Here is a 22,424-nt window from a genome sequence, read left to right on the forward strand (position 1 = left end):
GTCTGGAGTCGCTGAGCAGGCATCGGCTTCTGAGGGTGTTTTCAGACCTACACAACTTTATATCAAGCCTACTTCAGCATCCAAGACAAAGTTTACGACAGTTTTAAAGACAAGGAAACAAGTACAGCATTCTCCAGGATGCTCAAAATGGCCGAAGACCTAATTACTTTGATCAGGGGTTCCCATCCCCCCTCCTGATAAGAGGCCTAGGCAAGATACTGAATATGATTCCACTGATCAGGTTTCCATTTCCTCTGATTCCTCTTCAGAACAGGGATATTCTATTCCTCCCTATGAGGATTCTGATGCTGAAGAATCTATTCCTTCAGCTTCTCCTCCTGAGGATTACTCATTTGGGGAAACCCTACATACCGTGAGGGAGCATTTCCACTGGGAGAGCCAAGATTATTCAGATTCTAAGAAAAGGCTTAGAGACTTTCTTCTACTACCTCAGCACAGACCTCTTGCAATTCCACCTGTTCTAGACATTGTAAATGTATTTTCAGAGTTCGGCCTGTCTCCTGACTCTTTACCCCCTGCACCTGTTAAGCCGGACAGATACTACAGGGTTCCAGATTCTCATAAATTTCTATATAAAAACCCTGCTGCTGACCCAGAATCTATCTCTCAGGGTCCCAAAGGGGTCAAGGCTGCTACTGCTAAAAACCCTGTCCCCTCAGATAGAGATTCTAGGGCACTGGACAGATAGGGGGAAAAAGTCTACACTTCCGCTACCTTGGCTGTAAGGGCTTTAAATTGTCAGTTTCATATGCTGAAATATCAGCAATAATTAAAGTCTTTGTTAAAACAGAAAATGTTGACAAATTCTGAATGTTCTGAGAACAAAGAGTTTCAGGATTTATTGCATGCAGCTGAACAAGTGGGAAAGCATACTTTGCAATGTGGTTATGATTCACTAGAGGCCTCTTGCAGGGCCGCTGTATAACAGGTTCTGTTATTAGAAGGCATGCTTGGTTAAAGGAACAGACTGCCTGATCATGTTAAAGCAAAATTACTGGATGCTCCATTACATCATGATACTTTGTTTGGTGTTAAGGCAGTAGAGGTGTTGAAGAAAATGGAGGATAAAGCTAAATCTATGCAGACAGTAAAGGATTTCTTACAGGTATAGCCACCCAGATTTAGCAGGAACTGGCCTTCTAAGAATTGGTCCTGTTCCGTGTCAGACAGGCCACAAAGAGGCAGATACAGACACCCTAGAGGCAGGCAACAGCCCCAGGGCTCATACAAGCCCAAACAATGGGGTGCTTCTACCTCCAAAAGCGGAGAAGACAAATCACAGCCATATAGGAAACCGTCCCAATGACTTCCCTCTGCCAATGCTAAGCGTTTCTCTCTTGGCAGCACCCTTAGGGGAAAAGCTAGCACTTTTTTCACCAAATTGACACACAATCACACAGGACAAATGGGTCCTAAACGTAGTCTCTCAGGGCTACAGGTTCCACTTTCACACCCTTTCAAAGGCAAAAGGTATGCCAGACCTGCCACACAATCAATGGGCAGAGGCACAAAAACAAGTAACATCTCTCCTGGACATGAAGACCATTGAGCCTGTGCCACAACAGGAGCAGGGACAAGCATTTTACTTAAGACTTTTCCTAGTACCAAGAAAGGACAAAGCATGGAGAGCAATTCTGGACCTGTCTATTCTAAATACTTATTTGGACGTACCAAAATTCAAAATGTTGACTCTGCAACAGCTTCTGCCCATGCTGGGAAAGAAGGCTTGGCTTGTAACTTTGGACCTCAAAGAGGCATACCTGCATGTCCCGATCAGACAATCTTGCGGAAGATACCTCAGATTCATAGCTGGCTCAATGCACTACCAATTCTCTGCACTGCCCTTTGGCTTATCTACTGTGCCCAGGGTCTTCACAAAATGCCTGGCACCAGTAATTGCATTTTGCAGACAAAGAGGAATACAAATATATTCCTACTTGGACGACTGCCTTATTCAAGCAGAGAACAAAGACATTCTACTAAAGCATCTGGCGTTTGTAAAAAGTTTACTAATTTGCCTAGGGTAAACAGTAAACGAAAGGAAATCAAAACTAGTACTCTCACGAGAGATAATATTCCTGGGTGCAAGCTTAAATACAACTGCCCAGATGGCTTATCTCATGCCAGACAAACAAAGGCAACTGACTTCTTACTTCGAAATGTTGGCAACAAAGACCCAGTTATCTGCAAGAAATTCTGCAGGCTTTGGGCTTCATGGCTTTGTGCATTCTACTAATTCCATATGCAAGACTGCATATGAGGAAACTACAGTGGTATCTAAAAAGTGTTGGGACTCAACATTGCCACAGCCTGGAAACATTAATTACCCTCATTCCCTGCCTGCAACAGGAGTTTCAATGGTGGGCACAGGTCTGTCACCACAACAAGGGATGGCCAGGCAAACACTAACAACAGATGCATCAGATTATGCCTGGGGGGCCCACATGACAGGAAAATGTATTCAGGGAGCATGGCCAGCAAGCCAAATGCATCTTCATATCAATCAAAAAGAGATGCTAGCTGTTCTGAATGTCCTGACAGCCTTCAAGAATCTACTTCATCCAGGGCAACTGCTGGTAAAGGCAGACAATACTACAATCATGTGGTACATAAACAAACAGGGAGGCACACATTCCTACCCCCTCTGCAGACAAGCCATGACTTTGTGGAACACAGCATTGATTTATCAAGTACACCTGCAAGCACAATTCCTGCAAGGAAAGACAAATGCTCTCGCTGACGAACTAAGCAAAAATCTCAAGGATCCTCACGAGTGGAAACTAGATCCACAAATCTTCAGCATGATAACAAGGAAATGGGGATGCCCAGACATAGATCTATTTGCCTCCCCGCACAACTGGCAACTACAGAGATTCTGCACAAGGACTTATCACATACAAGCATGGAAAGTGGATGCCCTATCATTCAGCTAGAAAACCCTTACAGTATATGCCTTTCCTCCACTGCCTCTCCTACCCAAGGTTCTCCTAAAGGTCAGACAAGAGAAGCCAAAAATGATACTGATTTCCCCAGACTGGCCACACCAGCACTGGTACCCAATCCTAAAGAGCTTGTCTCAAGGCCCAGCCTGGACATTACCTCAAATTCCTCATTTGCTGACCCAACAAAACAATCAGATCCTGCACAGCCAACTCAGAACCCTAAATCTGGCTGCATGGCTGATAATGTAACCATTCAGAACACACCTATCTCTAAAGCAGTTATGGATGTTATTTTGGAGGCCAGGAGGCCCAGCACCAGAAAATCCTATACAGAAAAATGGAAGAGATTCTGTGCTTGGAATCAGGCACAAGGAATGGACATGCTTGTACCAAATATTCCTCAGATTTTATAATACAGTATCGAAAGGAAGGTGCCGGCTGCACAAATAACCAAACACAAAGCACCAGTTCCACAACGATAAGGCTCAAAATAAAAGTAGAGGTTTAATAGGGCTCGTAACCACAACCCAGTAGACACAGTAAAAAGAAAATAAAATGAAAATACGCAGTGTAAAATCACATCAAACGTTTCGTCCAGCCTTCTTCAGATAATACAAACACAAAAAGCCACTTGTCAGTTATTTAAATACATTTGAATGTAATTGAATCAACACATACAACCAATAAAATACGTAGGTTAATTAATTACATGATAAAATAGTTGTAAAATTAAACTAAAACTGAAAAAGTGCCATTTACAATAACAAGGTGTAACTTTAAAACCTATTTGCTTAATGAATAAGCCATATCTATAGTCGAATTTAATAAATGCTTGTTTAAACCTCATTCATAAAAAGTTAAAAGTTAAAAGATTTTATAATACCTAATTGAGATGCTGGACAAAGGCCTATCCGTCTCATCAATTAAGATCCATGCCTCTGCCATTTCAGCTCATTACAATACGGATCCACCTATTTTTTCACATCCACTGCTAAGGCAGTACCTCAGAGGGGCCAAAACATAAGACCTCCAAGGAGAGCTCCAGCACCTGCATGGGACCTCAATTTTGTCTTGGAAAAGATCACACCGCCTCCTTTTGAGCCAGCCAATACAGCTGAGATAAAATACTTATCATGGAAAACAGCTCTGCTCCTAGCAATAACCTCAGCAAGAAGAGTCTCAGAGTTACAGACACTAATGGCTGTGGAACCTTTTATTATTTTCCATCCGGACAGGGTTTCTCTAAGGACAAACCCAACATTTATGCCTAAGGTAGTCTCCAGTGTGGCTCTTAACCAAACCATTCATTTGCCTACCTTTTATCCAAACCCGCAGAATAAGGGGGAGAGACTTCTGCATTCTTTGGACATACACAGACAGCTACGCTTCTACTTGGACAAAACTAAAGCTTTCAGAAAGACTGAGCAACTCTTAGTGGCATATGCTGCAGGATCACAAGGAAAAGCTATTTCAAAGCAGACTATTTCAAAATGGATAGGCCACTGCATTCGTTTCTGCTATTCACAACATGACAAATCAGTGCCTAAGGGCATTAGGCCACATTCAACCAGAGCAGCAGCCACTTCAGCAGCCTTCCTCAGAGGAGTACCAACCAAGGACATTTTGGAGGCTGCAACTTGGACTTCAGTGCACACTTTTACAAAGCACTACCACTTACTGCTTTACTCTAAATCCAGAGCAGGCTTTGCCACTGCAGTTCTGCAGGGCCTCATAGCCACTCCTAATTCTATATAGGCCCAGCCACCCAACCTCAGCTTTGGGATTCAACCCAAGTGTAATGACTGCAACAGTGAAACACGATGAACATAGTACAGTTGTGTACCTACCATAAATGTAGATGTTCGAGTGTATTCACTGTTGCAGTCCAGGTTACCCTCCCTCCATCCCCCTTTCATTGCTGGGCCTTATCTGTACCTCTCTATTCTATACAACCTATGTGGTGTATTTGCTTGTAGATGAAAGTAATGTTTATGTTAGTGCATGCTTTTTTATGAGCAGAATTTTTAGCCTACCCTTTTGGGGGCACCTGACATCTGGGGCAAGAAAAACTGAAGAAAATGGCGTCAGCTGCATCTTTTATATCCCTGGCGCACTGACGTCAGGGAAGAGGCGACAGCAACCGACACCGGACCAGGACTTTGGAATTCAGGCCGACTGCGGGTAGCCTGCCAGCAGGATAACCCAAGTGTAATGACTGCAACAGTGAATACACTTGAACATCTACATTTATGGTAGGTACACAACTGTACTTTACCTGGTTTTCAGTGCATACCCTTACCAATATTATCATCTGTCACCCTTATCCAAGTCCAGAGCAGGATTTGCCACTGCTATCTTGCAGGGCATCCTCACTCATCCTTTTAATCTGCCATCCCCCCTTCTTCTCAGCTTTAGGAATCATCCCACAAGTCAGGACTGCAACAGTGAAATACGAAGAATGTAGTACAGTTGTGTATACTTAGTGTGAATGTAGATGTTCAAGTGTATTCGCTGTTGCACTGTTCTTTGCCTCCCTCCAACCACTCCCAGCCTACAGGGCAGGCTTGAACAAGCTTCTTCTGAAGTCAGAGTGACCCTCCTCCTGCTCCTTTCCTTTCTTAAGTTCAGTGTGCAAGGCCGTTGATATCAGGACCCATCCAGGGGGCTCCTGCCTTCAGGGTGCAAGAAAAAAAACTGAGCTCATGATATTGGCTGATTCCCTTTATACCTGAGTGCACTGATGTCATCTTATGTATCCATTAATATGTGCATTGCTCAACTAAGTCTTGTGTGGGTACATAATTTACTGGTATACCTTTTATGGCATCTTAATTGATTTTATATTATGAAAAGACTTGAAACTGTCTCAGAATGTTCCACAACACTTGAGATGTCCTTTTATGGATTTATCAGGTACAGAATGTTTGCAGATAAAACCAACTTTTCTTGGTTACCATACCGATTATATCCTTGCATTTCTGAGTCCCTTATTTTCTTTGCCAGTGGCTCTAAATGTAAAGCAAGTAACAAAGGGAAAAGAGGGCATCCCTTCTAGAGAGAAAGCCTCCCACTTTAATTCTAGCCTTTGATCCTTCATATATCCTCCTAATTACCCTTATTTTATTGCTCCAGGTAATGCAAGTGCTTCCACTACCCTAATCGTAAAATCACAACTTTGTCTACATCAAGACCTACCAACAACAGAGATATTTTCTTACATTCTGTAATATCTGTCTACCCTCCACAAAAAACACATTAATCCGTGTCTATCAGTTTTGGCAACACCTTTGCCATTCTTTTAGCTAGTCTAGACATAAACCTTCATAATAACAGTTTAAAATTGAAATGGGTCTATATGAAGCTGGGTTTGATGGGTATGTACTATCTTTAGGTAATACAACCAACACAGTTTTCTTCCAAGATGTTAGTGTTTCCCCTCCTTTTAAAATGCTGTTAAGTAAAATCTGTTAGATCTTTATCATTCTCTTCCATCTTAACTTCCAAACTTCAACAGGAGACTTCCCTGAAGATTTATTATACACCACTATAGGTTCATAGTTATATACTAGACTTTGTAAGCTTAGCTGTGCAATCCCACCCAATTATACCCCAGTGTATCTTGGGCATTTATTAGGAGAGAGGTATGTTAGGAAGTATTTGGTCATTACTGTCTACCTGTGTCTATCAGAGACATGGAGGCTAGATCCGGGGTGAATTTCTGATTTCCCATCCATTGGTCAAGGTTACCCTTAATTAGGGTTAGGCATAGACTCTGCTTCACATGGATGGGGCACCTGTTCCAGAACATGGGGATCCTCTGAGACACATCTGTCCTACTAACAGGTCTTATTTATGTCACAAGAAAAATATAAATATTGTGCCTTAATCTGTGATTTTTCCCAAAAGGCATTATAATGCATTTCTTGGCATTGAGATTTAGTGAAATTTAGTCTGTGAATTTGGCACCAGTCACTTGTTTGTTAGACCCTCTTGTAAGATGTATGTATTAGGGAGGTAATCTATGATAGCTCACAGTTTGCAGTCATCTGCGAACTTGGTCAGCCAAAGGCCTTTGATATTGGCCTTTATCTCCAAGAAATGGATGCCAGATTGGAGTGGTCTCAGAATGTCCACATTTTTCCCTCATATTTTTGGTCCATTTTTCATAAAATTGTGGTTTTCTGGCAAATTCTTTGCAAATCATTAAAGACTGAAGTTAGAAAATAATGATAGACGCTTGAGTTTTAGACTTCGTACTGTTCAGAAAGTGCTTGCTAATCCAAAGCCTGTTATTCTATCAACTTTCTAAGTTTGCAAGAGTGATATTTAAAAAAATGTCTCTTATTTTTGGCCTTTGTCCCATTTTTATTTATGACTTTGTCCAGATTTCTTGCTCTAAGAGGTTGTGTTACCAATCCTGACTACCTGGGTCCTGTACGTGAGCCAGCTGGCATTCCACCAAGTTATATAGGGCTTTATTCCCAGTACAGAGAGTTTGTCAACTATACCCAAGTGGAGTATTGTAGTGAACGTCTTAGCCAGGTCTAGTTAGGTGATATGTGCCATTTTCCCTTCATCCATTGCCTTGGTGACCTTTTCAAAGAAGTCCTTCAGGTTTAGTAGGCATGATCTTCCCTTGACAAGGCTAAACTGGATTGAGTCCAGTGTCTGAAGGTTGCCTATGTCTGTTGATGGTTTTCATAATTCATTCCACAACTTTGTATATTAGACTGGGCAGACGACCTCTTTCGGCTTTTCCCGGTTAGGGGTCGCCACAGCGGATCACCTGTCTGCTCATGATTGGCAGTGGAGTTTTACGGTGTTGAGTTGCCAGCCCGGTGCCCAACCTTCCGCAGAAGGCACACACATGCACACACTCATACCTAGGGCCAATTTAGAGTGTCCAATCCACCTACAGCATGTCTTTGTGATGTGGGAGGAAACCAGAGCACCCGGAGGAAACCCACGCAACCACAGGGAGGACATGCAGACTCCGCACAGAAGGCACCCCAGCTGAGAATCGAACCGGAGAACCTGTTGCTGTGAGGCGGCAACGCTAACCGCTGCACCACAGTGGCCGCCCATTAGACTGGGCAGACTAAAGGTCTGTAAATTCCGGGTTCAGTTATTTCCACCCTTGTGAAGTGGATGTCCATTGCAGTTTCCATTCTCATGGTGCAAAACCTGTTCTGAGGTTGTAGTTGAAAAGTGACTCAAGTGGTCTTGCTAGGTTGTTTCCAGCTATTTAGAAGGTATCCCAGGATATTGTTTGGGCCCGTTGAGTCATTGTTTTTGGCTTTAGCAAGCACCACCAGGACCTGCTCCCTCTTAATAGTTGGGGGGTTATGTTAGTAGGTATTTCATGGAGGGAGGCAGGGAGGTAGTGGGGGGGGGGTAAAGTTTGAGCTGTGTGTGTCATACAGGAAATTCACTATGTTGCTGTGCTCAGTGAAGGTGGCACCGTTGACCTCCATTTCAGCATACTGATGTATGCTGCCTTTTAGATTTTGGTCACAGCTGTAGAAGGCCTTATGGTTGTCTTTAGCCTGTGAGGATATCTTGATCTTGTAGCTGACCTCTTTGGAAATAGTTCTTTTTATTTCCTGTTTAATTTAATTAAAGAGGTGCTGTCATTATTGGGTTACTCATCAAAAAAGTGATGCCAGCCAGTGCTAGCAAAAGTAATTGGGGCATATAATTTTGTTACAGTATTTACCTGTCCAAATGAATGTAGTTCAGGTATCATATACTCAAGACGCAATTGACAAGTTTCTACCTCTCAGAAATGCAAATAGTCTACTACTGTTTGTTTTTGTTGGCCAACAAAGTGTACATTAAGCTAGAAATATCCATAACAAGTGTCCCTGTATTTATTAGCACAGCTAAAGTTATGTACTAGAACCAGATAGTGAGATTAAGCAAGAACACACAGAAATGGACATATGCAACAAATGTAGAAAAGTAATCCTTCTACAGCTTAAAAAAATGAAGAACCCCTTCCTGTCTATGGGATTTGAGCATAATTACTGAGAGGTTTGTCAGTCCCCTGTTCAAGTCAGTTTGACTGGTGGTGTTGAATTTCATATACTGGGAAACACTTTTCCTTGGAGCCATTGCCCTTGCTCACAAATGCTGCAGATTCAGGCCAATGCAGGGAGCCATATATGGCTTTTAGTAATTATCCAGTATCCCTCAGGACCATCTCTTATTTTCGTCAGTAAGTAGCTTCTGAATTGTGTCTTAAAGGAAGTCTGTTCATCTTCCTGTTTTCTTTGCCTAGCGGTGGAGATTAGAGGAGAGTCAGCTTTAGTGTAGTCACTGTTGGGTAAGGTTTGTATGAAAATGGATGAAAGAGTTTTGGAAAATGGAAAAGCTGTTCATCTTTATTTCTTGGAGGGAAGGCTGGCCGTCACTGAATAAACCCTTTGCAAATGACTTGTCATATTCATCTTTAGCCATAAGAAGGACCCCCACTCCTTTGGGAGAGGTCTCTCCACTGAAAGTATGGCTGTTTCAGCAATATCTTCATTTTGCACATCTGTGTCACAGCCACTTTGTCATCTGGTTACTCCTTCACTGGGCATAATTTTCTAGGGATTGACTGCCGAAGTTTGGCCTTTTTGCATACCTTAGTGCTTCAGGACATGGGTTTTTGATTTGGACATTTTCTGACTCTTCACCCTGGTTGGTTTACTGCTTTGGATTCAACCCAGAAATAGTCCTGCTAGTAAGTGTCCCATTTGATGCACGTTACAGATACATTCTCACCATATAATTGATCTGTGAGGAAAAATTCAGTGCAGAGTTAGGAATATCCTCATGCTGCCTTCTCTGCTTTGACAGCTCATTCAATCCATAAGATGATGTTGGAGTTTCCTGCAAGTTAGCCTAGTGTAAACTTGTATAGTATGTATTGGTGAATAGTGTAGGAGTTTCCTTAATTTGCAGCAGATATACTCAGAGATAACACTAGTTGTCTTAAGCTAGTTATGCTGTTCTTGGTATGGTGGTTGATTTCTTGTCGTGTGGCTGCATGGTACATATCCCCAGGCACAGGAAATTTCATAATAAAAATGTAAAAAATGACTAAAATCCACATTGACCCAAGCACAAAGCAGTCAACGGTAAGATTATAAAAATCCATATTTATTGCAGCACAAAGTAAGAGCTAAGCACTTTCATCCTTCACTAGGACTTCATCAGAACTACAGTTCGAGTGCCATTCCAACTTAAATAACACAATCAATAAAAAACTAAACAGTTAATTCAATTAAAGTAAGTCAACCAATCAGCATCCTATCACAATAAATAGTAATAGCATGTAATGAAAAGTTTGAAGTAAGTTGAAGTACATGAGAGACATTTTCTAACTGTTTGAATTTTACTAGTTACCATATTATGTACTGTAAGAAGAACTTAGTTGAAGGGTCATTTTATTAGGGCTGCCAGGATGGTTTTGAACAGGGAACTGTTTGAAAATTAACTGGATAAAACGGTGTCAGTGTTTTTGGACCTGGGATACACATTGGATTGTGATTATCACTGAGGACAGAGGTAGTGGAAACAAGAGGAGAGAGATACCAGTGTATCCTGGGGAAACCAGAGCTAATGAAAAGTGTTAAGTCGCCAAATTAAATAAATGTTTTTTTCCATCAGGGGATGATCATTAATTATGATGGTCTCTCCAGACGAGTAAAACAGATCATAAGCCACAACTGGGTTATATTAAAAATGGATGATGAACTATACCAATACTTGGGAGACAAACACACTTTTGTTTACAAAGTGCACAAAAACATCAAGGAAAGATTGGATATATATATATAGTATAGTGGAGGCCAAGTTGAGCACTAGAAAATGTGGTAGGTGTAACTACTGCCAGTTATATTATTGACAAGACAAGAGACGCAGTTAAACAATGCCAGCCGAACAACTGTTACATTTAGAAAAGGGGACCGTAACTCTGCTTGCTTAGTGTTTATTTTTTTGTGTAACTACTGTTTTTCCTTTTATATAGGAAAGACTGAGAGGAAGCTGTCTAAAAAAAATTATGAACATTTATACGATGTGAAAAAAAAAATAAGTACAACAATGCTGTATTTAGTCATTCTTTAAAGTGCACTGGATTTAAAAAAACTTGTTTTTGACATACTGGAAATAGTGCCTCATGACACCAGAGAAGTAGCCTAAGTAGACTTGAGTATAAGGAACTCCTCTGGCAACTTAAACTAGAGGCTACTACGAAACTGGATTTAAATTATCTGGTTTCTGTTAATTCTGTGCTTAAGTTGAGGTCCAGAAAACTGATTATATTTTCACTTTTACTTTTTAGTATTTTTTGGTTTTGCTAGTTAGTATGCACTTTAGCTTACTTCAAGCTTTTCATTACATGCTATTACTATTTATTGTGATAGGTTGCTGATTGGTTGACTTACTTTAATTGAATTGACTGTTTAATTAGTTTTTTATAGATTGTGTTATTTAAAGTTGGAATGGCACTCTAGAACTGTAGTTCTGCTGACGTCCTAGTGAAGGATGAAAGTGCTCAACTCTTACTTTGTGCTGCAATAAATTTGGATTTTTATCATCTTACCACTGACTTCTTTGTGCTTGGGTCAACGTGGATTTTGGTAATTTTTACTAGTTGATGTTTGGATCCTACGTTGTACACACCTGTCTCATAATAAAAATGTGCCAGATTGGAAAGGAAGAGAGGAAAATCCCAGTCATGATCCCACAAAGGAGGATGCTCTTGTACATTAGTCGTTACTGACATGGATGATGGTATTTAAATTATGTCTGTACTGTTTATCATCTGTGTCTGTACTACCAAATTATTTTCTCTGTCCATCATGTATAATCAGTCCTAATATACTCTCGTGTCTGGTTTGATGGCTTTTCATGACCCAAACTCTAATGCTCAGGTTGTGAGTTTTATTCTTACTTTTAAGTTGCTGTTAGTGCACTTCAGTGAGTGACTTTTCAGTACTTACTTATTTTTTGTTTGTGCCTACTATATTTTCCTCTCTTGAGTTGTTGCCAGAATATTTTTGAAAAGATTTCCACCTCCCTAGTTTAATTGTTGAATGTATAAGTCCAGTTTTTTTGATGACCTTGTTTACATTGCTATGAGATTTCTGAAGAGTTTCCTTTATTTTTCTTGTTTCATAGTCAGATGACCGGTTAGTGTCAGCAGATGGATTCATGTTGAATTTTTTGTGGGTGCTGCAGCAACTAAGCATGAAGATTAAGTTAGAGACGGTTGATCCAATATACATTTTCCATCCTAAGTGCCGTATTACTCTTCCTGTAGATGAAGCAAGAATAAAAGCATCATCAGAAGAGTTTAAGTCTTGGCTGACAGATCTTGGTAAGTATCTTGAAATGAATCGGAGAGACTGTTCTTTGTTATTTTTAAGTAGTGGCTTTCTTAATGGTACACTTTTTTCCCTTCATCACTCCTTAGTCTGACAGTAAGAGACGAAGTTGGGTAGCTGTGTTTCATATCCCAAATTAATAGTGAATAGGAATAGAGACTTCCCATACTCTAGAACAGGCTACCCATCTATGTCAAGCAAAGTTCTTCATTAGCACTCTTCAAGAAAAATCTTGATGAGTGGATGGGATATAGGAAATACACCCCGGGGATCACTTCTGTGTCTCTGCTCAACAGTGGCACAGGAAAATAACTTTCTTGGGTGGCGTAAGCCAGGGAACCTTGTCGGCTAGGCTTATGTATGCCCTTGGGTCGATAGCCTAGTACCTACCTATGAACCTATGAATATTTTTGCTTAGTATTCCTAAAGGAAGGAAAGAAGTAAAATTCATTATCTTCTTAATAGAAGTACCAGGGATAAGATGGTTATTGCTTGTGTTTTCATGGATATCACAGAGAAATACAGTCATGAAAGAAATCTAACACCAATGAAAGACTACTGAGCATGGGGCCTGCTTGGTTTCGCCATAGAATCCTCATAGTACAGAGGAGAGGACTGGTAAAGCCAGCCCTCGGAAAGAAGGATTCTGAAGAATGGAAAGTGACAAATGTTCCCCTTCATCACAGTGGACCAGTTCTGAGCATAGTTATGAGTAAGATTGTGGAAACCTTTCTAATAAAAGAGTTTGAGAATACTTGAAAAGTAGATGGGCACAAGAGTCAGGCAATATGAGAAGTTCACTCCAGCCATATTTATGATCATGTGAAGTATCACTGCTGCAGTAAGATTCGCATATGAGTTTAAGCCATTAGGTGGACAACCTACCATCAGGCTGACGTCCAGATCTTTCATACTTCTCTGATTGTTTTCTTCCCACGCAGTTGACATTGTAGGATGTATAGTGTAAATGAAAGACTTTCCCATGCAACCTCCATTTTTCCTGCCACACAAACTGTTCATGTCTGCCAGTGCTGATCTTGGTGACTTAGAACTGATAATAAATGTACTGTTTGAGAATGTTATTTATTTTCTGTTTTTGCATTGCATTGTGATTATGTTGGCAAACTCTGTATTTTGGAAATCTTTCTGAGGCCCTGAAAAAGGTCAGCAGCAAGTGTGCTAGTGGACAGCAGATTCTACTAAATGACTTTCACCTTCTGTGTTTTTTCTGCCTTGTGCCGTCAGTCCTCAAATACCTAGTGCTATCAAGCTGGCTACAAAAAGGGCAAAAGCTGACTGAGATTCTATATTGGCTAGTACAGATGATGGTAACAAAACAGGGTAACCTTAGTATAAGACAAAAGGGATAATTGACTAAACTAGAGAAAGGTGATAATATGGTATATGGCTAAAGTAGGCACAAGTGCAAAAAAGTGACACAGATATGAAGGCTCTGTAAGAAAAGCAGGCTTTATATAGTGTCTACTTAACAAACAAAAATAATAAACAGTGGGTGATCTAACCTCATGTGTCTGGGGCAAGTATCTCTAATAGCTAATATAATCTAAATAAGTAGTTCCAAGTATGTAAGCTGTAAAGCAAATAGTTTAAGTACAGTTATCAGTATAGCAGTCAGCAGAGTAATAAAAGTATGTCATACAGGTAACCCCCATACTTTTAATGCAGTGGGGTGGAGCAGTAGCTTTAAATGGTGTTACACTAGAGTAGTCAGTAAACCTATCTATGGATTGCAGAGCCAGCTGTACATGGAGTGTTATTTAACTGTAGGAGTGTAGACTGCTGTCGTACATATCATTATTGTCTGCATGCTGTTGGCAGAAATAAGTTTACATGTTTTTGTTTTATGCATGCAATTATGCATTTCTTTACAGAATGAAGATTTTATCAGACAGTATTGATTGAAACATGGTTGTTTCTTGTATAGTTTGAAAGCTTGATGACTTATTAGTGTAGATCTATCCTTTTAACATTATTGAATTATCAGTTGTGACACAGGCAGACTTAAATTTGTATAAAATTAATCAAACCATATTAACAAGTTCACGTTTATAAACATTATACTTCACATGTATTGTTATATCATATAGTCCTGGTAGCATCACATAAATTATACATTTCTTGCCTTCTTTTAAATCTCATTCCTCATCCTAAACATTTTTTCTTATATTGTTGCCACAGTTTCACTCTGATATTGTCAATTTTCATTCCATCCTCGACTGATCGGTGTGGATCTGAGGCTTCTGATCCGACTCTGCCGCTTGTAGAACCTCATGGCAATCCAAAACTCTCGAGCTTCTCCCTTACCCATAATGCATCCTCCTGATTACTTCAGATCTCGTTTTCCACCATTAGGTGAAAGACATGGTTATTTCACTCTAGAGCTTCTGGGATAGATAAGTGTGATTTTTGTGTTTTTTCTACCTTAAATTTTTTCAAGCTATCTTAATTTCTCTACCTTATAACAGCGTACTCTAGACACTATCGTTAGTATCTCTTCTCTGCACTTTTCTATATCCCTTGCCTCCTACATTTAACGTAGCCTTACAACCCTTGTAGGTATCCTTTTTCTTCCCTTACTCGTTAAACATGTTGATAAGCCTTTCTGTAGAGTTATTTTGCAGTCCTTCCAAAAAGTTCCCTAAGTCATCTCTGAGCTCTTCTTCATTTTCATTGAAGACCTCAGAGAAAGCTTCAAAAAGGCTTTTTCGGATTCAACAGTTTCTACAGATCAAAGTTAAGTAGTCTGATCTGACCCCCTTGGATCAGACAAAAGGAAAAAAAGTACTACTTCAGATCAAACAGCTTCTTAGGATCAGAGGTCTCAGAAGAAGGATTCAGTAGCTCCAGTCTTCCTACATTTTTGGACACACTACCTAGGACAAAGGTACTCCCCATCTGTGAACCCTGTCCTGTCAAGGGTGCCCTCTCCTTTTCTTTACAGACTGGACTTTCCCCTCCAGGCAGTTCTCTCGCACTTCTAGGAGCCTCACGATAGAAGATGTAGAGTGGGTTGTGAGACAGATGCTTCCTCCATGGGTTTGGAGCCCTTGGATCAGAGTCATCCAGGCCCATCTTCTTAGAGTCTGAAGATTGTCGTGTCATCAAATCAGAAGTTTGCTGTGAGCTCCTCCGCACTGTCTGATCCAGAGAGATCTTGGAGCCGTTTCTACCCTGTTGGATCCGAGGTTTTTTCAGTCATCTCCTAGGGCCTCAGAGATGTCTTTGCACCTCTGAGCTTCAGCAAGGGTTAGTTCAGCTCTGACTTCTGCCTTGGGGAGGCTTTCCTTGGAGCAGGATGGAACCAGGGATCAGAAAGCCCTCCTTTCAGACCCAGGTTCCTATCCCTCTCAGGGAAGGTCAGCCTTTAGGACCTTGGAGAGAACCCTATCAGCTTCCATGACACAGATGGGTCCTCTTCCTTTGGATTCTGTATCCTCCTCTGCTCTGCATCAGGAGTGTCAGCTAACTCTCCCACAGGAGCAGCCGGTACCAAAACTTCAGGGCACCCAATTGGATATGTCTACCTGTTCTGATACCTCCCCAGATAATCCCATTAGAGAGGTCTCTCAGAAGAAGACATGTAAGGGGACGCATCTAGATTCCCCTGAATCTGTCCCTGAAGACATGGATTTTGAGGAGAGTGAGGGATCCCCACGGTCACCTCCTGTGGATGTATCATTCAGAGACATCCTTGAAATCCTAAAACAAAGAGGGGAGCTGGAAGCCCAGCAATCCTCCATCAGAGGAATCTGTGCTCCTTGAGGCATTTGGTACCAGCCCATCTATGTCTTGGCTCCTAGATTTGGTTTCGCAGTGGGCATGGAAGGAGCTTGAGTCCATTGAGCCCATGCCAAAGTATTATGACCCCCTCCGGAAGACAGTTCTGATCCAAGGCCCCCTGTTGATGCCATAGTCATAGCAACGGCTACCAGGAAGGAACTAGCCAACGAACGTTCCTCTGTTCATCCCCTGACAAGGAGTTGCAGGCCATGGACAGGTTTGGGAAGCATGTCCACGCTTCAGGGACCTTCGCATTTAGGTCCCTGAACTACCTAGCACATTTCACCAGATTACAAAGGGATCTGATAAAGGAACTTTCAGATACCCTTGCAGGAACCATTTTCTGAGGTGGTGAAGGACTCATTCACCTCACAGCTGTCAACCCTTCAATCGACATCAAACTCGTCCATGAGGCTTATTTCTAATGTGACAGAAGGGGCCTCAAGGGCAGTGGGCTCAGACGTAGCCATCAGAAGACATGCCTGGATGCACTTTTGCGACTTTGCGAATCTTTTTAAGTCTGCATTCATCAATGCTCCTTTTGACAGCACGTCTCTTTTTGGCCCCAAAGTAAAAGTCACATCCAGGTGTGAGAAGAATGGAGAGACCCTTTCTGTAATGGGGATGCATTTTTCCACCTCCCAAAGATCCTTCTTGAGGAATCATCTGGGAGGTGGAAATCCGTGGTTCAAGAAATCACAAGGATCTTTCCCAGATGCACATGGAGTGTCTTCCCTCAGAGGCAGAGTGGAAAACTCAAATGGTAGACATTGCCCTCTAAGCAGAGGAAGCCTGCAAAATCAATGGTCCAGATAATCATTCTTTGGCAAACCCTTCCAGCACTCCTGAACAGAGGCCTGATTGACCCCTTTGGAAGCAATCAGGGGTCATTTGTCCCAGCACCAGAGAGTCTGGCTAGAGATAGCAAAAGATACTTGGGTGCAGAGAATTGTATTCAGAAGATATATAATTCCATTTTCCATTTCTCCTCCAATTTCCAGGAAAATCCCCGAAGTTCCACCTAATCAGAGGGATCAAGCAGCCGTACAAATACAAAAGCTGCTAGACAAAAGAGTCATCCAAGAGGTCCCCCAGACCAGAAAGGATCCGGAACTTACTCAAGATTCTTATTGGTGCCAAAGGAAACAGGGGACTGGAGCCAAGTTCTGAATCTCCGCAATCTAGGCAGATTTGTTTGAAAGACAAAGTTCTGGATGGTCGCGGTTCAGTCTATTCTTCTGTTTCTGGAAAAGGACAACTGGATGTGCTGAATAGATCTTCAGGATGCATACTGTCATACAAAAATAAACAGGCAATCCAGAAGATTCTTGCGCTTCTGGCTAGGAGCCATTTAGAAGCAGTTCAGAGCACTGCCCTTTAGTCTCACCGCAGCCCCCCCTGGGTTTTCACCAAATGTATGGCAGTGGTAGCAGCTCACTTGAGACTGCAAAGGTTCCATGTGTTTCCATACTTAGATGACTGGCTGATTACCACAACAACCAGACATCAACTCATTATGGCAAAAGAAGAGGTCATCCATGTTTGCACAAGATTAGGAATAACCATAAGTTTTGAGAAGTCAAATCTAGAGCCATCTCAAATGCTAGACTTCATAGGAGCTCTACTAGACACAAGGTCAACAATAGCCTCTCTTCCCCTTTCCAGAGTTCAGACTTTAAGGTCATAAGTCAGCAACATACTTTGCATTACCACAGTCTCGGCTTGGGTGGTCTTTGGACCTTGGGAGGGTGGGTTAATGGCTAAGGTGTTTGCCTTACAAACACAAGGTGCAGGGTTTGAGTCTCACAAGGGATAATTGGCTAAGCTTAAAATGGTTTGCAAGGGCAGTTAGCTTAGTACTAAACTATGAACCTATGCCTAGTACTACAAGCTCTGGAATAAATGGCAGCAACAGTAACCATTTTTCCGCTAGCTAGGTTTCACATGAGAATTTTACAGCGGATCCTGGCATCTCAGTGGTCGAATCTTCAACTACCCTTGTCAGCCCCAATACGAATTACAAACTCTTGCAAGAAAAATCTAATGTGGTAGATCCAATCAGTTACTACAGGGTTGTGCATTTGTTCTCTCACAGCCCAAGGGCATAGTGACCATGGACACTTGCTAGCTAGGGTGGGTTGGTATTACCTGGGAAAAACACCCCCCACCCCAGCTGGGCATGTGGTCCCCCAAACAGGCCAGTTTGCATATCAACTTTCTGGAGTTGAGAGCAGTGCTTGTAGCATTGCAAGCTTTTTAGGATGCTCTCCCATCAGGAATAATTTCATTTCAAACGGACATATGTCAGTGGTTTGGTACATCAGCAAAACAAGGAGGAACCAGATCAGTACTGCACTAAGGGTGTGGCAATGGACAGTATCTTCCAACCGCTTTCTCTTAACCGTGCATATTCCGGGGAAGTCCAGCATGCTAGCAGGTGCATACTGTTATCTCACGAATGGTCCCTCAGTCAGAAAGTGGCGGAACAAATTTTCCATAAATAGGGCTGGCCATGCTGCAACCTCTTTGCTTCCAGCCTAAACAACAAGTGCAGCAGCTATTTTGCCCTGATCCCCCCCCCAACTAAGCGAGTCACCGAGGGATGCTCTTCTCCACAATTGGCCTCCTGGTGATTACTTTACACATATTCCCCAATTCCCCTAATCCTGAAATTCCTTCATAGAGCTGTCAGGTTGAAGACCAAAGTTATCCTCATTTCCCTCTTTTTGTCCTTATCAGATTTAGTTTCCCTTCCTGTGGCCTCACTTTGTTCACCAACCTTGGAGTCTGGACCCATTTCCGGACCTCCTGTCTCATCCAACGGGCATGACACATCGGACCTTCAGAAGCTCAAGCTGACAGCTTGGTTTCTCCAGTTCCAATAACAACCAGTCAATGCTCTCTTCCCATGTACTTTTCTCATCTTACTATTTTCCCTTAAGCCATCCAGTGAGAAATCTTATGCTAGTAAGTGGAAAAGTTTTGTACACTGGACTATTCAAAAGCATATAGATCCCTTCTTGGCACGAATGAATAGTGTGCTAGAGTTCTTGACACAGCTTTTCAGCCAGGGGGCTAGGTCTTCAACAGTGAGAGTCCAGTTAGCAGCAATTTCTGATTTTCACAGTGGATTCGATAGCCACTCATTAGCCTGTTATAAACTATGTTGTGTCTTTCGGCTTTTCCCGGTTAGGGGTCGCCACAGCGGAACTCCAGTCCGCTAATGATTGGTAGTTGATTTTTACGTGCCGAGTTACCAGCCCTGACACACAACCTTCAACGAAGGTACGCCTATTCACGCATGTCTCCTCACAGAAGATGCTCTAGCTGAGAATCGAACCGGACAGCATCTTACTGTGAGGCGACAACGCTGCCGCCATGTAAAGCCTTTTTGTGCGACACATTTCTTATTAAACCTCCTTTTAAAGATCCCACGCCACCATGGGATCTCAATCTGGTACTGCAGTCCTTGAATCTACCACCCTTTGGGTCTGCCCATGATTGTGACCTAAAATTTTTGTCTTGGAAGACCTCACTTTTAGTTGCCATCACCTCCACCAGATGAATTTCAGAAATTCAGGCATTATCGGCGAAACCTCCATATCTCACTTTTCATAAGGATAGAGTGTCCTTATGAACTGATGCATATTTTTTGCCCAAGGTGGTATCACAAGTCAACATCTGTCAATGTATTAATCTTCCAGTATTCTTAACGAGCTATTCCAACAAAGGAGAATATTTACTACACCTGCTACATGTACATAGACAATTACGTTTCTGTGTTCATAGGACAGAAGATATCAGAACAACTGATCAGTTGTTTGTATCATTTCCTGGATTGAAGTTGGGCGCACCTGTATCTAAAGTTGCCTTAGCTAAATGGTTTACAGACTGTATCTCCTTTATTTATAACAAGATAGGAATGGCTTTGCCTTACAATGTACATGCTTATTCTACCAGACCTGCAGCTACCTCTTCAGTTTTCCATTGAAGAACTTCCATGGATGTTTGTTCAGCAGCAACTTGGTCTTCCCCACACCTTTATCTCTCATTATAAGCTTTGGATTTGGTGTCCAGAGGTTGAGCATCTTTTGGCTCAGTGGTGCTCACAAATATCCTTCCTTGAATCCACCAAGGGTTCTAAGTAGCTGGGGACTCTGTCCCATCAGTCGAGGACGGAATGAAAATTGACATCAGATAAAAAACGTTATGTACTTACCATAACGTTACATCTGTGTTGTCAATTTTCATTCCTCAACTCCCCTCCCACCAACCGCCCAACCTTTTTAAGTTTCTTCTAGAAGAGCGAGATGATGTAACAATTGGGTTACATCCTTATGTTATTACCAGTGGCATTACCCCTTCCTCTCAGAGAGACTGTCTCTTTCTCTTCATCCAGATTGTACACATATATATGTATAAGTTGTAAGAGTGGACTTCTTTGAGACAGTTGCCAAAGCTACAGACGAGGGAAAGGTGGTGCACACAGCCTACCTAGACCTCGCAAAGGCCTTCAACACCATTCCCCATTCAGGTATTATAGACAAGCTCACCAGCCTGAACATAAACCCCTACGTCATGAGATGGGTTGCCAACTGGCTCACGGACAGAACCTACATGGTAAGAGTTGCAGGAGCCAGGTCTGACTCTAAACCGATTACAGGTGGCATTCCCTAGGGCTTAGTCCAAGACCCCTCCTGTTCAGCATATACTTCTATTTAAATAGGACCAAATTTCTAAGAAAGTCTGAACAACTACTGGTGGCATTTGCTTCAGGATCAGAGGGGAAGGCTATATCAAAGCAGATTATTTCTAAGTGGATAAGCCACTGCATTCGTTTCTGCTACTTGCAACATGATAAACCTGTGCCCAAAGGAATCGGGTCACATTCCACCAGGGCTGCCTCTATCTCAGCAGTCTTTCTCAGAGGAGTTCCAACCAAAGACATTCTAGAAGCTGCTACTTGGAGCTCTGTTCATACCGTCACAGAGCATTATCATTTGCCTCTCTTCTCCAAATCCAGGGCAGGCTTTGCCACTGCAGTTATGCAGGGCCTTATAGCCTCTCCTAATGCTAGTTAGTTCCATCCTCCCATCCATAGCTTTGGGATTCTACCCAAATGTAATGACTGCAACAGTGAAATACAAAGAACATAGTACAGTTGTGTACACTTACCATAAATGTAGATGTTCGAGTGTATTCACTGTTGCAGTCCGGGTTACCCACCCGCCATCCCCCTTTTGTATATCTTATCTTTCCTTCATTATATTCTACAGCCTTTGTGGTATATTTGCTTTTAGATGAAGGTAAAGTTTAAGTTGCTAAAAGTTCATTTACATATATTGCAGTTTATATATATATATATATATATATATATATATATATATATATATATATGTGTGTGTGTGTGTGTGTGTGTATATTTTTTTTTTTTTTTTGCTCCCCATATGGGGGTCATCTGGGGCAAGAAAGGCAGAATAAAATGGCGCTGGCTGCGTGTTTTGTGCCCTTGACGTTGTGGAGGAGGAGACAGCAACCGACGTAGGACCCAAGACTTTGTTATTCAGCCCGACTGAGGGCAACCTGCCGGCAGATTACCCAAATATAATGACTGCAACAGTGAATACACTCGAACATTTACATTTATGGTAAGTGTACACAACTATACTTTCTCTGCACTGCCCTTTGGCTTATCTACTGCACCCAGGGTATTCACAAAGTGCCTAGCTCCAGTCATTGCATTTTGCAAGCAAAGAAAAATTCAAATATACCCATACCTGGACGATTGTCTAATTCCTGCATAAAGCCAGATCATACTTTTGAATCATCTGGCATTTGTACAAAAGGTGCTAAGTTGTCTGGGGTACACCATAAACAAAAATAAATCGCATCTGGTACCCTGTCAACAAATTATATTCTTGGGAGCAAGCTTGAACACAGCTTCCCAGATGGCTTTCCTCATGCCAGAGAAACAAGTTCATTTGACAACTTACTTCAAACTAGTGGCCACAAAGAACCTGCTTTCTGCAAGGCAAATACTACAAGCCTTGGGGTTCATGGCCTCCTGCATTCTACTAATTCCATATGCAAGACTGCATATGAGGAAACTACAGTGGTATCTAAAAAGCCTATGGTGTCAACATTCTTAGGATCTAGAAGCAATGATTCCTATTATATCTTACCTATGGCTAGAATTCCTTTGGTGGGCAGAGGCATGCTGCCTAAACAAGGGACTACCATTTACTCTACCCCCTGCTGCCCAAACCCTAACAACAGATGCATC

General features: G+C 41.9%; 1 protein-coding gene across 2 annotated transcripts in view; it reads left to right on the plus strand.

Annotated features, from left to right (window-relative positions):
- Positions 1-22,424, plus strand: part of UBE4B (ubiquitination factor E4B) — a 2,592,778-nt gene that overhangs the window by 1,393,497 nt on the left and 1,176,857 nt on the right. For both annotated transcript variants that reach the window (XM_044063145.1, XM_044063144.1), the window contains one exon: positions 12,135-12,333. In XM_044063145.1, the coding sequence (XP_043919080.1) occupies positions 12,135-12,333 (199 nt within the window). The remainder of the gene's footprint in view (positions 1-12,134; positions 12,334-22,424) is intronic.

This window comes from Protopterus annectens, chromosome 2.part1 (assembly GCF_019279795.1).
Source record: "Protopterus annectens isolate FY-2018-M chromosome 2.part1, PAN1.0, whole genome shotgun sequence".
In the NCBI taxonomy this organism is placed as follows: Eukaryota; Metazoa; Chordata; order Ceratodontiformes; family Protopteridae; genus Protopterus; species Protopterus annectens.